The sequence below is a fragment of the Onychostruthus taczanowskii genome, unplaced genomic scaffold (assembly GCF_017590055.1).
Source record: "Onychostruthus taczanowskii isolate IOZ18803 unplaced genomic scaffold, ASM1759005v1 scaffold24, whole genome shotgun sequence".
Taxonomy (NCBI): Eukaryota; Metazoa; Chordata; class Aves; order Passeriformes; family Passeridae; genus Onychostruthus; species Onychostruthus taczanowskii.
Genome location: NW_024499684.1, coordinates 4677978 through 4690722, shown reverse-complemented (window position 1 = coordinate 4690722; position 12745 = coordinate 4677978). Strand labels below are relative to the sequence as shown.

Here is a 12745-nt window from a genome sequence, read left to right as displayed (position 1 = left end):
GACCTGCCAGAAGAGGCCACGTTGACCCAAAGGGCTGTGTTCAATTAAAATAAAGAATTAAAACAGAAAGAATTAAAACATTTATTGGGCATAAATATATTACATATACACTACAGATACAGTTAAGTCTTACATACATAGTGTAGTATTTGCAAAATCTATACATTAAAATTGATATGGCAGTTTTAATATAATGCATATGAAATAGTCTAAAATTTACAATACAAGAAAACTTCTGATTATTTTTTTTTAAAGTTGAAAAGCTTGGAATGTATGTTCCCATAGTGAGGTAAAAACATTTTATTTTTCTTTTTCAATTTAAAGAACTGTGCAAGGATAAGGTTCATACACATTCAATTAGGGCACTTCTCAATCGTGACACTGAATACTGAGCTACTGGAGCCAACAAACAGGATTAGAAAACACTTTCAAGTTCATAAAGAAAAAGGCAGAACAATATAAAAAACATCTCTCTCCTTCCTTAAGGGTATTAAATACTTAGTGTTTCATTCTACCTCTGTTGGTGGTGGTGATTTCTGTGAGAGCAGAGCGCCCTGGAGTTGGATCCAACACCTGCCACTGCTGGACCAGGAGGTTTGGGAAGGGCCAAGGCATCAGCAGTGGTGGGTCAGGGACAACATCCCTCAGAACAGAAGGGTGTGACATCGGTGACCTTTGTCACTGACACACAGGTGACAATCAGATCACTGTGGCAGGAGATACAGGCTGAAAAATGCCAAATCCACTGGGCCTGTCCCAGCTGCTCCAGCAGGATCTGCCAAAAGCTCAGATGGGACTGGGGGCTCTGGCTGGTGGGGTTACAAGGGACCCAACACATCAGCAGTGACAGAGATGCACTCAAAAGTGTGAATGATTGTTCTCCCCTCCACGTCTGCTCACTGCTTGTCGTAGCACTCGTATTTCAAACTTTCAAAATTGCTAATCTAGAGCACACTGGGTTTTGTTCCTTTCTTTATTAAAGCAGTTTTTGTTTTTTTTTTTCTTAAAAAAAAGGTGTCAAGCTCAGATTTCATAGCAGCACTGCTGAAACAATATACCAAAAATAAAAAAAGGCAATCTATTCAAATGTCTGGGTTTTTCCAAACTAGCGGTCTTTTCATCATTTTAAAAAATATTCTTCTCCCCTCCAATGAAAACAGCTGTATACTTTTGCTCACAAAATACAGATGCAAGGTCACAGAGTTTCATATCACAAATAAATTTAAATAAGATGTAAATAAATTTGACAAGCCATGACTTTGGCAAAAAACAAAAAAATATATATATTTAGCTCAATGCCATTAGTTTGCAAGGCTAAATCAAACTAATTATAGTCAATAACAAAATACAGAACATTTCTAATATTTGCTACATCTAGAGAGGCACACAGAATAATTCATTGATCTTAGCACTTTCTTTCCAGAGATGATTTTGTTTTTTGGATACATGTAAACGTTTGAATCACTGATAATGGGGTTTTTTTGGCATTTAATGTACTAGATGCTCCCATCTTCAAAACAACAAGAAAATGCAAGAAGATTAATAATACTAGGAATGCTGCCAGGTAAAAAGTTGACCTAAAGTACAACAGTATAAAACAGACAAAATGTAACATGCTATGGGGAGGGTGGAGAGGGGGATTAGATTAGTACATAAGTACACTTTTTATTTTTTATTTTTTTACAATAAATAAAAAGATTGCACTGTAATTGGTATTTAAAGTACTGTATGCAGTATATAGTATAAATAAACCTAAAAACAAAAATAATGTTGTTTTTTTCCCCATTACTTTGGTTAAGGGAATATTATGCTAGTACAGGACACTGAATCTTAGACGATGGAGACAGAGCACAAAAAAGATAGGACAAAAGCAAAATCAAGTAGCAAAAATATACAAAAACAAGAGGCAGGGAAATACACTGTGTCTGTTGCACCCTTTTGGAATCTATTTGCACCTCCAGCTCATTCATGTCCCTGAGGTACTTGCACAATGTTGTCTAATATAAATAACCCCATGACTCAAGAGTTAAAAATCTAGTGTCTCGATGGATTAAAATGTGTCTGGGAGGGGGCAGGCAGGAGGGGGACACTGCCACCAGAGCAGGGACCATTCCTCTGCAGGACTCTCATCTCAGTTTTGCCAGGTTATTTCAATCAGCCCTGTGGTAAGAACAGCATAGACACCCTTCTAAGGCATTTAAAACAAACAGATGTGATTTCTGATACCTCCAAAAAGTTCCATACAATAGATACCCCTCCAAAAAAATAACAATAATATTAATAATAAAAAAAAGATCAACTGACAGTAACGTTTGCTTCCATTGAGTGTAAATCTCACCTAATTCAGTAGAGGCAGTAAGCTGTAACCAGCTTGAATCATATAAATCAGGCTGAACGTAATAGAATAATATCTAGTATTAGATTAGGAATAGTTATATACAGTGACAAACAGACAAGTTAAAGCAGCTTTTAAATAGCTGAACATGGGAATAACTAACTATTGCACAATGCCCTCTTACTTAAAATTACTGCTAGGAATCAAAATGGTAAAAAAAAAGATCTATAATGCTTCATAATTTATACGTAGTTTGGTTATTTGATTTCTTATACAGGCAGTTTATAGTGTTTGTAACTGTAAAAATAACAGGCAACTAAAAAGGTTTTTCAACTGCAGGATGTTGTTCCAATTTAAATGCACTAAACAGTTAAAATAACAACTTAGGTTTTATCTTGAAAAATTGGGGCAAATGTAGTGAATAATTCGTAGGCAACATTGCTAATACTGTTCAAGGAAAAACTGGTACTTGACTAACACTGTATTCTAGTCTTACCACTATACATACTTGTGACTAATGTTTAGAAGGAAAGAGACAAAAAAAGTGACTCATTATTAAAATTTCCTAAATAGTAAGATAAAATAAGAGACTGCATGAACTTCAGTGAAAAAAGCCAAACCAACATCGAAAAGGCAAATTGTTGACAATTTTGAAGTCTTGAAGGAAAAACAAAAAAATCTTGCTTTTGGTATCTGGTTTGCTTGTTTCTCCAGTTTGACCACTTCCTAGTTCTGAATTTCAAAAAGGTGCATCAAAACACTGATTTATCTTTAACTGTAAAAACAAGAGCAGTATATAAAACGCATGGTAGAACGAAGGACTTCAAAACAAAAAAAAAAAAAGGAAGGAAAAAAAAAAAGAAAAAGGAGGAATATCTGAATAAATGTGTGGATTATAATGCGTAGCATTAGTTAAATCTGTACTTTAAACTCCGGTTGAATTGCCTACTTCATAAAGAAGTACTGTAATATACAGGCGAAGATGATGGAGAGGCTGGCGAAGCCGAGCACGATGAGGGCCGCAAACTGTTCGTCCGTGGGCACCATGGCCTTGGCCTTGGCGTCGTCGGCGCCGCCCGGCTCGCCCGCCAGCACCAGGGCGCTGCGCTGCAGCGCGAAGGCCACCGAGGGGCTGAAGGGGCCGCTGAGCTCCTGCCAGGGATCCAGGCACCGGCGGCAGGCGCACACGCGGAACCGATAGTCTGTGTTCACCTGAAGGCCTGAGATGTGGAATGTGGTTTCTTCTCCCTTGTACACCTTTAAAAACAAAGCAGGCAGCGCGGTCAGACACGAGCTCGGCCCGCTTTTGCGGCGGCAAACGGTGCGGCGGCGTGAGGGCTCGCCGGGGTTTCGCCCTGCAAGTTCAGTCTGAGGCCTTATGTTTATGTTTACGCAAGCTTTTAAGGTTTTCAGATCCTGAGCTAGTGAATCTATTCCTGCATTAGTAAATAACTCTGAACTTCATACAGAATGTTAGTAAGGCCTCTCCACAGTCTGGGCAACCAAAACAATCCCTCTAGGCCTGAGAACCAAGGTTGTCATTGCAGCCTCAGGCCCGGAAAAGTATAAACAAAAATTAATTTTGGGGGAGTGAACTGGGGGAATGTGACTTCATTACCTGAAGTTGTAATTGGACAATTAACCTCTGATATGCAAATAAACCAAAACTACCTCTGTCTGAGCATACCGCGACCATCGTACATCTTGGGTGTAGCCTCCATGGGGCTTTTTCACTGCCCAAGGTGTATCTGCTGAAGGCCTTTAATAAATACCTATTTAATTCTCTAACTCTGTCCAGCCTCTGTTCTAGGTAACCTCTCCAAGGCTCAAGTCTCTAAGGAAACACTTCTCAAAGGAAGGAACTCACTGGGTCAACGCAGATTTTTGAAAAACAGAGGCAGGTGGAGGACTTCTCAACAAGTCTCAACACAGTGCACACAGGGACAGACAACAAACACATCACTCAGTGCAGCAATGATAGCACACGCTAATCTTCTGTGGGTGTGATAAATGCTACAAACGTATTTCTGCCCTCTGAAAGTGTGACTGTATGCCTAAAACATGTCTAGGACATAATCACTCTGTCTGGCCCCAAAAGGAAGAAAACCTGCAAACGAGGTTATTGGAAGTCATTCAATGTGTAGTTGCAAAATCGCTTGCAAATGTAATTTTAATGTATTTTACCCTGACATTTCTTTCAAGAAACAGCAATTTTGCCAGAAATTGCACTTTCAGAACTGTGGAAATAATAAAATATTATTAAGGTGTGAAAAATTTCCTCTTGATTGCATTATATTTGGTTGCTTACTAATCCAAACCCATCACCTATTTATGTTAATCAAATGTAGGTACCACATGACTCAGAGCACAAGTCACAGAAAGGAAAGAAAAAACTGAGTATCTGAGACGATTTTGTGACTTAAATGGAAAAAAAAACCCACTGGAAATATTCACAAACTCTGAAAACAAATAATTTATATAATGGAGGGCTGTTGAGACTGGTATTTTATGAAATGAAAAAAGTTGCGTCTGCTGGGAAAAAAACATCCTGAAAAGAACTTCAGATACTTCTTCCTCTGCTCATTTACCATTTCCCTTCTCTTGGCTGTGGGAGCAGAAGGCTGAGAGCATCTCTGCCCTCCCAGAGGCAAGAACTCATCTTAGAAAAGGGGAGCAAGTGAGAAACTAGTCCCAAGCCCATAGAGGACTTCCTGTGTGTTACTCTGGAGTAAGAAATGAGAGGGAAAGAGAAGAAACCTGCTCAGCTAAAGACCACTTAAAGAGCTCAGCTTCCCAGCCTTCCTGCCCTGCTGGCCCCTGAGACTCAACTCTTGGTTAAACAGTTGGTTGCTGATTTTTTGAGAAGGTCTGTGACAAAAATATTAAAGTGCTTCTTTCATTTGACTTCTCTGCTCATTTACCATTTCCCTTCTCTTGGCTGTGGGAGCAGAAGGCTGAGAGCATCTCTGCCCTCCCAGAGGCAAGAACTCATCTTAGAAAAGGGGAGCAAGTGGGAAATTAGTCCCAAGCCCATAGAGGACTTCCTGTGTGTTACTCTGGAGTAAGAAATGAGAGGGAAAGAGAAGAAACCTGCTCAGCTAAAGACCACTTAAAGAGCTCAGCTTCCCAGCCTTCCTGCCCTGCTGGCCCCTGAGACTCATCTCTCGGTTAAACAGTTGGTTGCTGATTTTTTGAGAAGGTCTGTGACAAAAATATTAAAGTGTTTCTTTCATTTGACTTTTCTTTTCAGCTTTCACAGCTTTTCCAAATGCAGTTTGAATGATGGCAAGTCTGGCTTTCCAGACCAAGTCCTCTAACTGGCTCATGTTTCTTGGACCCGAGGCACAGATCAAGAAACAACATTTAAATAAACATTGCCTTGCTCAAGTATTGCTCAGCATTTGCAGGAAGTTCCCTCCAGGTCAAGTGACAGGAATACAAGAAATTCATCCCACAAACCCCTGTGACTGGCCACAGCCATGCATGGCTGCCTTTCCTCTTGGTCTTTGTCTTCCCAATGCCAATGAGGAGTGAGTCACTGGGTTACAGTAATTGCAGGGAAAACAAAACTGAAAGTGCTGTGGCAGCCCACAGAAGTGATGTGAGGGTTGAAACATCTGTTTGCAAAGCAGCCCCCATCCCAAGAACACCTCTGCCATTCTGCTCTCCAACAGAAATTCCATTTCTAATACCCACTGGTGTGGGCAACTCTGTTGTCCCATAGGACTGAGTCAGGATTCTTCCACCTAACTCCATTTCTTTAGATTCTCAGTCAGGGCAACTCCAAGCCCTCACAAAATAACTGTCAGCAAGATTTGCTTTCTGGTGCTGCTGAAATTAATAATTTAATTTCAAAACATATAGCCAGAAAAGCTCTACACGCCTTTGCCACAAACAGACCTTTGCAACCAGTATGACCACTTCTGAACCAAAATAAAAAATCCCAATAAAATCCAAATAATGACATTTAATTAAAGAAATTTACAATCTAAACTTCATAAATTACATTTAAGAGATACTAGCAATTCCATATATAAAACCTATCTTTGCACTGAAAATTACTGTCCAGTAAAAAAACCCCAAAAACCTAGGATTTTTACTTGTTTTGTTCTGTCAGGGTGGTGAATACCAGTGCAACTGGAGGCCAGGCTTGGCTAAATCAAAGTCCTATATCTTCATTACAGCCTAACAAGTACTGATAGCCAAGTTCACTCAAGCCAGCTATTCAACAGCACTTCTCAGAAAAAAGCCAGACAGCCAAGTGAGAGAAGAGTGTATCTGTAAGGGAAGTTTGAAAAATTGTTGAAAGTAGATAGATTAGGTGAACTAATATTCACCAATGATAAAGACAAAGCACTTCCTGCAGTAGCACTAAGACAGTTATGGAAATTGTGCTGCTTTCAGTGGTTTGATGTGTATTTACCTCAGTGGACCTACCTATCAAACAAAAGGCAAACAATTACTAAATTGTCACCCACTCCTGAGAGCAGCCTCTGTGCCCTCTGCCAGGGGGTGCAGCACCTCCTCAGGGCTGTCGCAGGATGCTCCAGCACAAACACACTTGGTTGTAAACACTGCTGCACTCTGTGAGTGGACTTCACATATACAACAAGAAAAACCCTTGACAACTATGAGTAAGGTCTTTAAATCTGCCAAACAAATGTGAAATCAAATATAACTCTATGAAGCAGCAATATTATTTTATATGTAGCACATTATGCTTTGGTGGCCAACAAGCCAAAGTGAAGTGCCTGTCTAATTTATCACTTTCAGTTCCTAAACTGAAACTTTTTGGTTTGGACACTTCAGAATACAATAAAATGTGATGAACTTTTTACCTGGCTCTCTCAATGGAAATATCATCACAAGTAATAAACTGCTGAAGACTCTTATGGTATTTGATCCTACTGATGGAGCTAGAGAGACAGAGAATTCCTGCAGGCAAGGATTTCTCAATTTCACTGATCTCATTAAATAATTCCAACCCCATCTCCCTCCTTTCCAAACAATAACAATGACAGCCATAATTGCCCTATAAGAAACACACTGGAAAGTGCAAGGTAACCTCACCTGGCTGCTGCACCCAGATGCAATGGCCAATGTCTTTAACAGTTAATCAAAGCCTATTTTTTATACTGATAAAAAGACCCAGATGCAATGGCCAATGTCTTTAACAGTTAATCAAAGCCTATTTTGCATACTGATAAAAAGAATCAGAGAATGGTTTGGGTTGTAAAGCTAAATGCCAACACGTCTTGTGTAATTCCGCCATATTCTGGCACAGACCAGCACAAGTGCCTTTGACTTATTGAAAATAGAGAAGAAAACCAAATTTTTGGCTAAGCTTTACAGAACTAATCAGTTCACTAAAGTGCTTCAGATATTCTGTGTATGTCTACACAATATAATACAAATAAAAATCCAATAATTAAAGCGAGAGCTTGGTGAGGCCAACTGGGCTCTCCCAGTCACCCACCTCTCAGTGCAGACCTGAGAACTGCTAGGGGATTTTCACACACTCAGTATACCCTACCCATACTGTTCTTTTGGAAAGCATTTGGAGACAGTTTTTTTTTTCTCAGAAGAGACGTGGCAGAAGCTGATGAAACACTGCTGCCTCCAAATTCTTGGAAATCTCAAAGGTAGAACATTTTGCTTCAGTGGCAAACAATTTAAGGATAAAGAAGCTTTAGAAAGTTCAGCTCTCACTCCCCATGGTCAGCTCCTAAAAGAATTTGGTTCCTGGGTGATTCCATTCCCAGAGCTGCTCAACTGGGAAACCAAACCTTAGGCTGCTGGGCATTCCAGTTGTTATCCCAAACAGCAGCTCCTGCAGGTGCTGCCCAGCCCAGCCCACTCTCCTAAATCCATATTAAAGCTATGCAAACACAGAGACAATTTAATACACTTTGGAGATAAATTCTGACTGAGTGAGCTATGCTGGATAGAAGTGCAAGAAACAGAAAAACAAATCCAGGCCACTGATTCATGGAATCTCCTGTGGCTTACATCCCGATTGATAAATAAGGAAGATGTGATTTCCTAAAAAGAATTGTCCCATGCCATTGCTTTTTAAAAATTATCTGTACAGATAAGGCACACAAATACACAAAAAGGAACACACTGTGTGAGAAACAAGGAAAGGAGTTGTTGGCATTTTTTAAAATACACTCTCCAGGGAGCTCAAGTGTTATCTGTTTAGCTCCAGCAAATCTAGTTCTTCAGGCAATTCTCAGCAAAGCAATATTTACAAAATATTCTCCCAGAGGAGGGCAGGGATGGCTATAGTCCCAGTCTGGAAAAAAGAGCTTTTGAGTACTTTCATAGCACCTCTGCTGGATCAAATGGTGGAAAATCAGCAGCTTTTGGGCTGTGGAGGGCTGCAAACACTGGGGTGCAGGGCAGGGAGACAGCTCAGGTGTGACAGTCTAGAGAGAAAGGACAGCTTTACCCAAAAGCAAATCAGTGGCTGATATTGCATTCCATGAATAGCCTGAAAATCTAGAGTGTATTTCATTTGTGCCACCCTTCAAAACTATTTGCAAAATGTTTCTAGTATAATATACCCCTTTAGATACATATGCAAAATATATTTGTCACTTGCAGGGAACAAGACATATTTAAAAATAAATTTAGGACTTGTACTTCAAAGGTAATTAACACATCACTAACATTAATGAACGTACTGGTGCCAGTACTTTGCAGTTAAATAGTAACAGGTGATCACAGGCACGTCAAAGCACAGGTGAAATGTTTTAGCCAGAAAAATCACTGAAGGGTGTTTCTGTATTTTATCTTCTGTGCACATTACAGGAGCTCAGAGCACGCAGCCAGTGCAGCTCATGGACAGGGATGTGCCCCAGTGCTGAGACACCACCCACAGTCCTGATGAAGGAAAAACATCTTGATGGGCAAAGGTGATTTGTGTGAAGGTGAACAGTGGAAGTCTCTCTCTTTCCCATGGCTGGTTATCAGCCAGAAAAGTCCCAGTGTCACCTGGAGCATCCCAGTCAGGAACCTCCTCCAGGGAGTTAGAACTCACACAAAAACCCCGCGTCAGCCTCGTGCCTCATGAGAAATGAAGACTTCCAACATAAGAAGACCCTGAAAGTATTTTTTACTTCCTTCACCACTGTTTTTTTCACACCATAAGTTCTGGACTGTGCAGATGAAGCCACCACTTATGTGCCAGGAACATGAAGCTGTGCCCAGTTCTCCCCAAAGACTCCAGAACATTTTAAACACCGGGGCTACGTTCACTGAAGCTGTACCTGGAGGTGACACACCAAAACCACTCTGGACATCAGCCAAGAGCAAAATGGCTCCACTTATCCACTTGCCACTGCCACTATGAGGCCAACACAGTACACAGGGGTTTCATTACCTACACCAGCACCAGAAATGTTTCCTGACAAAAACAATCATTAGGTTTCTGAATCTTTATTGCCCCCATGAACTGTCCTGCATTTTTCGTGCTGTTTTTGATAATTCATTAGTTCACAGCAGCACTCAAAAACAGCCTGAAGAGGAACAAAGACACAGTTGCAAAGAAAGCACTAACTTATACGTATTTTTAAGAGTTTAATTAGCACAGCATAAGAGTCTAATTAGCATAGTGTATCTCATTTCCCTAATTTGGATTTATTTGGAATCCGCATGACAATGAAAGGAAGCACAGGAAAAAGAGAGCACACAGAGGAAGTGCAGTGCAAATCACACAGCCAGAGGTGTGATAGATGAAATAAAAGATCTAACTGTGAATGAGCTGTTCTGTTTCAGGGGCTTTGGGGAGGTATCCACTTGTGATGTCTAATCCAGACAAAGGAAAGAAGGATCAGCTGTACTTCACTGCCTTTGTTTCCACAGTGACAGAAAGGATACACAGCAGTTACACGTGCATCAAAACCTCAGACAGGAATGAGACAGATGAACAAACCACTTAACGTGTACTTGACTGAAAACCTTGATGGACAATCTTGGAACTGGCTTAGAAACATTCACCTTCTGACTTCATCTCACCTCCAGATAATGGTTAAGAGCAGCCAGCTCAGAGTCAAGCATGGGTGGACGGAACTGTAACTTTTTAAAGGTTAGTACAGTTAAAAATAGTGATTAACCACAGAAAGAACACAGATCATTCCAATAAAATAATGATGTTCTATATACTCCCTTAGGGGAGAAAACAGCCCATTACAGCTCTTAATTTTGACTCAGCCTTTACCAAAGTGCACCTGACACATCATCATAGGGTGTAATTCAATACAGTACAAAGAAGCAGCACAGTGGATTTTCAAAACCATTTCCATTATGCCATCAATTTAACAATATTAAATCCAGACCATTTCCCTACCTGCTTGTATTCAGATTCTCTTCCAACCAGCACCTGCAGAACATAACCAACAGGATCTCCCTTCATGGGTGGGACCATTTCCCAGGTAACTTCACAGGAGTTTCCTCCCAGCTGTGTCACTCGAGGGGCTACAATAAGAGGAAATGTGTTAATGTTTAATATAAAGACTGCACCAAAATCTTATTTTATGAGCACTGTAAAAATACCAGAACATTTAAAAAAGGCTACAGCACCTCTTACCTGTCAGCTCTGTGTGCTGCTACAAAGGAGGAATGGTTTAGAGAAAACTTTCAAAACTTAACTGCAGTGCTGTGCACTGATCTTTTCAAAGCAGAAGCCAATGCACAAATTACACAGGCATTCATAAAAGCAGCAGTTCTGTGAAGTTCTGAGAAAACACCTGTGCCAGTGGAGATGCCTGCACATCCCTCCCATGCTACATGCCATTGAAAGAGAGCAATAATATCAAACACTTCATTCAGGAAAAATAGGAGAAGGAATGTGAGAAGAGAAGCTAAATAATCTTTTGCATTAGAGATGAAGTCCAGGCTGGAGAGCAAAAGGACAAGCATAATTTTTAAGACTTGGACTTGAATATAACTCTGAGACTGACACCCACTTGATCAGAGCTGCTATTTCTAGCCAGACTTAAGACTAGTGCTCTCACTAGAACTCCTGAGAAATTCAATTTGTCAGCTGTTACAAGGCTGCTGTCCTTGGCATTGGCTCTCTCACCAGCTGAAAGCCAAGGGATGCTGACCCATGGCAAGCTCACAGGTCAGTCTAGCAGAGCACAGACAGGGGCAGCACATTTTTATGTACAACAAAGCATCTGCCACTGGAAGGCATGAAAAAAACTGCAGCAGCATCCAGGGTTCACCAACCTCTTGATCAGGCAGAGCCAGGAAGCACAGTATCAAAAAAAAAAAGAATAAAACTGGGAGAAACAAGAGTGCTGAACACTTGCATCAGGTGGTTAACACGTGCACGTGCAAGGACATGAGCTTGTTAAAGGCAATCCAGATCCCCAACCCCACAAAAACAGACAACAGGAGGGTCTACCAAAGAAACAAATGCTGCTGCATACATTACACAAATTTTAGACTGATCTGTTACTTCCCAAGAGGAACACTTGAATCATGAAGGCCCAAATGTAATCAATATCCATTTACTTCTCTCTGCACATCTGCTAGTGTTGAGAGACTGATAATAGAAGCCTTTATCTTAGCTGACAACAATCTCAATTATTTTTCCTTCTCCTTCCATCCCTCACTTCAGTACATGTAGATTTTTGTCTGCCACTTACAAAACACTGCCATTAACAACAAAGCTATTCTAGGGCTGGCATCACTAAGAGAGTAATTAGGAGACCTTATAAGAGAACACACACTTTCTTCTGCTAGATAAAAAGCCAAATTAAGTTTATCACATAAATTCCTTTGTATTTCTCCGAGCACAGAAGGGAATCAACACTATCATTTGGCATCAGACCAGTACTCCCCATGGCATCACCTCCCCTCAGCAGTGCTCACCAGCAGTTTTGTCATGCCCTTTTCTCTGTCACAGCCAGTGCTCTGTCAGGTACCTGAGGTCCCAGCCCACACACGACCTGGTATTTGCACCATTGATTCTCAGCTTGATACTCAGCCCAGGGGACGAGTCACACTTAACAGGGACTCAAAGGCAGACTGAGAGTTCAAAACAAACACCTAGGTGAGGTGAACTGAATAAAATGGATTTTTAGCCAACAAAATGGAAGTGTGACTACAGTGGCACCCCGGGTCATGTCACACGAGCTCCCTTCCCTTGGCTGGGCAGCACACCTCACACCTGTGTAAAGGTGTGGATCAGGATAAATCACCCCTGGCTAAGTATCCTTACCCTCAAACACACAGGTATTTGCTGCAGAGTGTTTTCTCCCCGGGAGTGACTGACTTAGCAGGGAAAGGCACCCCCAGCGGTGTTCTCCCCTCTCTAAATATTTGCTTACAAAATGTGTCAAAATCACCAAAGCTGGATTTTAAATGCAGAGAAACAAACAAAACCTCTCTGACAAACTG

General features: G+C 40.9%; 1 protein-coding gene across 2 annotated transcripts in view; it reads right to left on the bottom strand.

Annotated features, from left to right (window-relative positions):
* Positions 1-309: 309 nt before the first annotated feature.
* The window catches only part of FNDC3B (fibronectin type III domain containing 3B), a 149599-nt gene continuing 137163 nt past the window's right edge, over positions 310-12745 (bottom strand). For both annotated transcript variants that reach the window (XM_041405889.1, XM_041405890.1), the window contains 2 exons: positions 10686-10813; positions 310-3592 (listed from right to left, as the gene is read on the bottom strand). In XM_041405889.1, coding sequence (XP_041261823.1) covers positions 3281-3592; positions 10686-10813 — 440 coding nt within the window. In that variant the 3' untranslated portion in view covers positions 310-3280. The remainder of the gene's footprint in view (positions 3593-10685; positions 10814-12745) is intronic.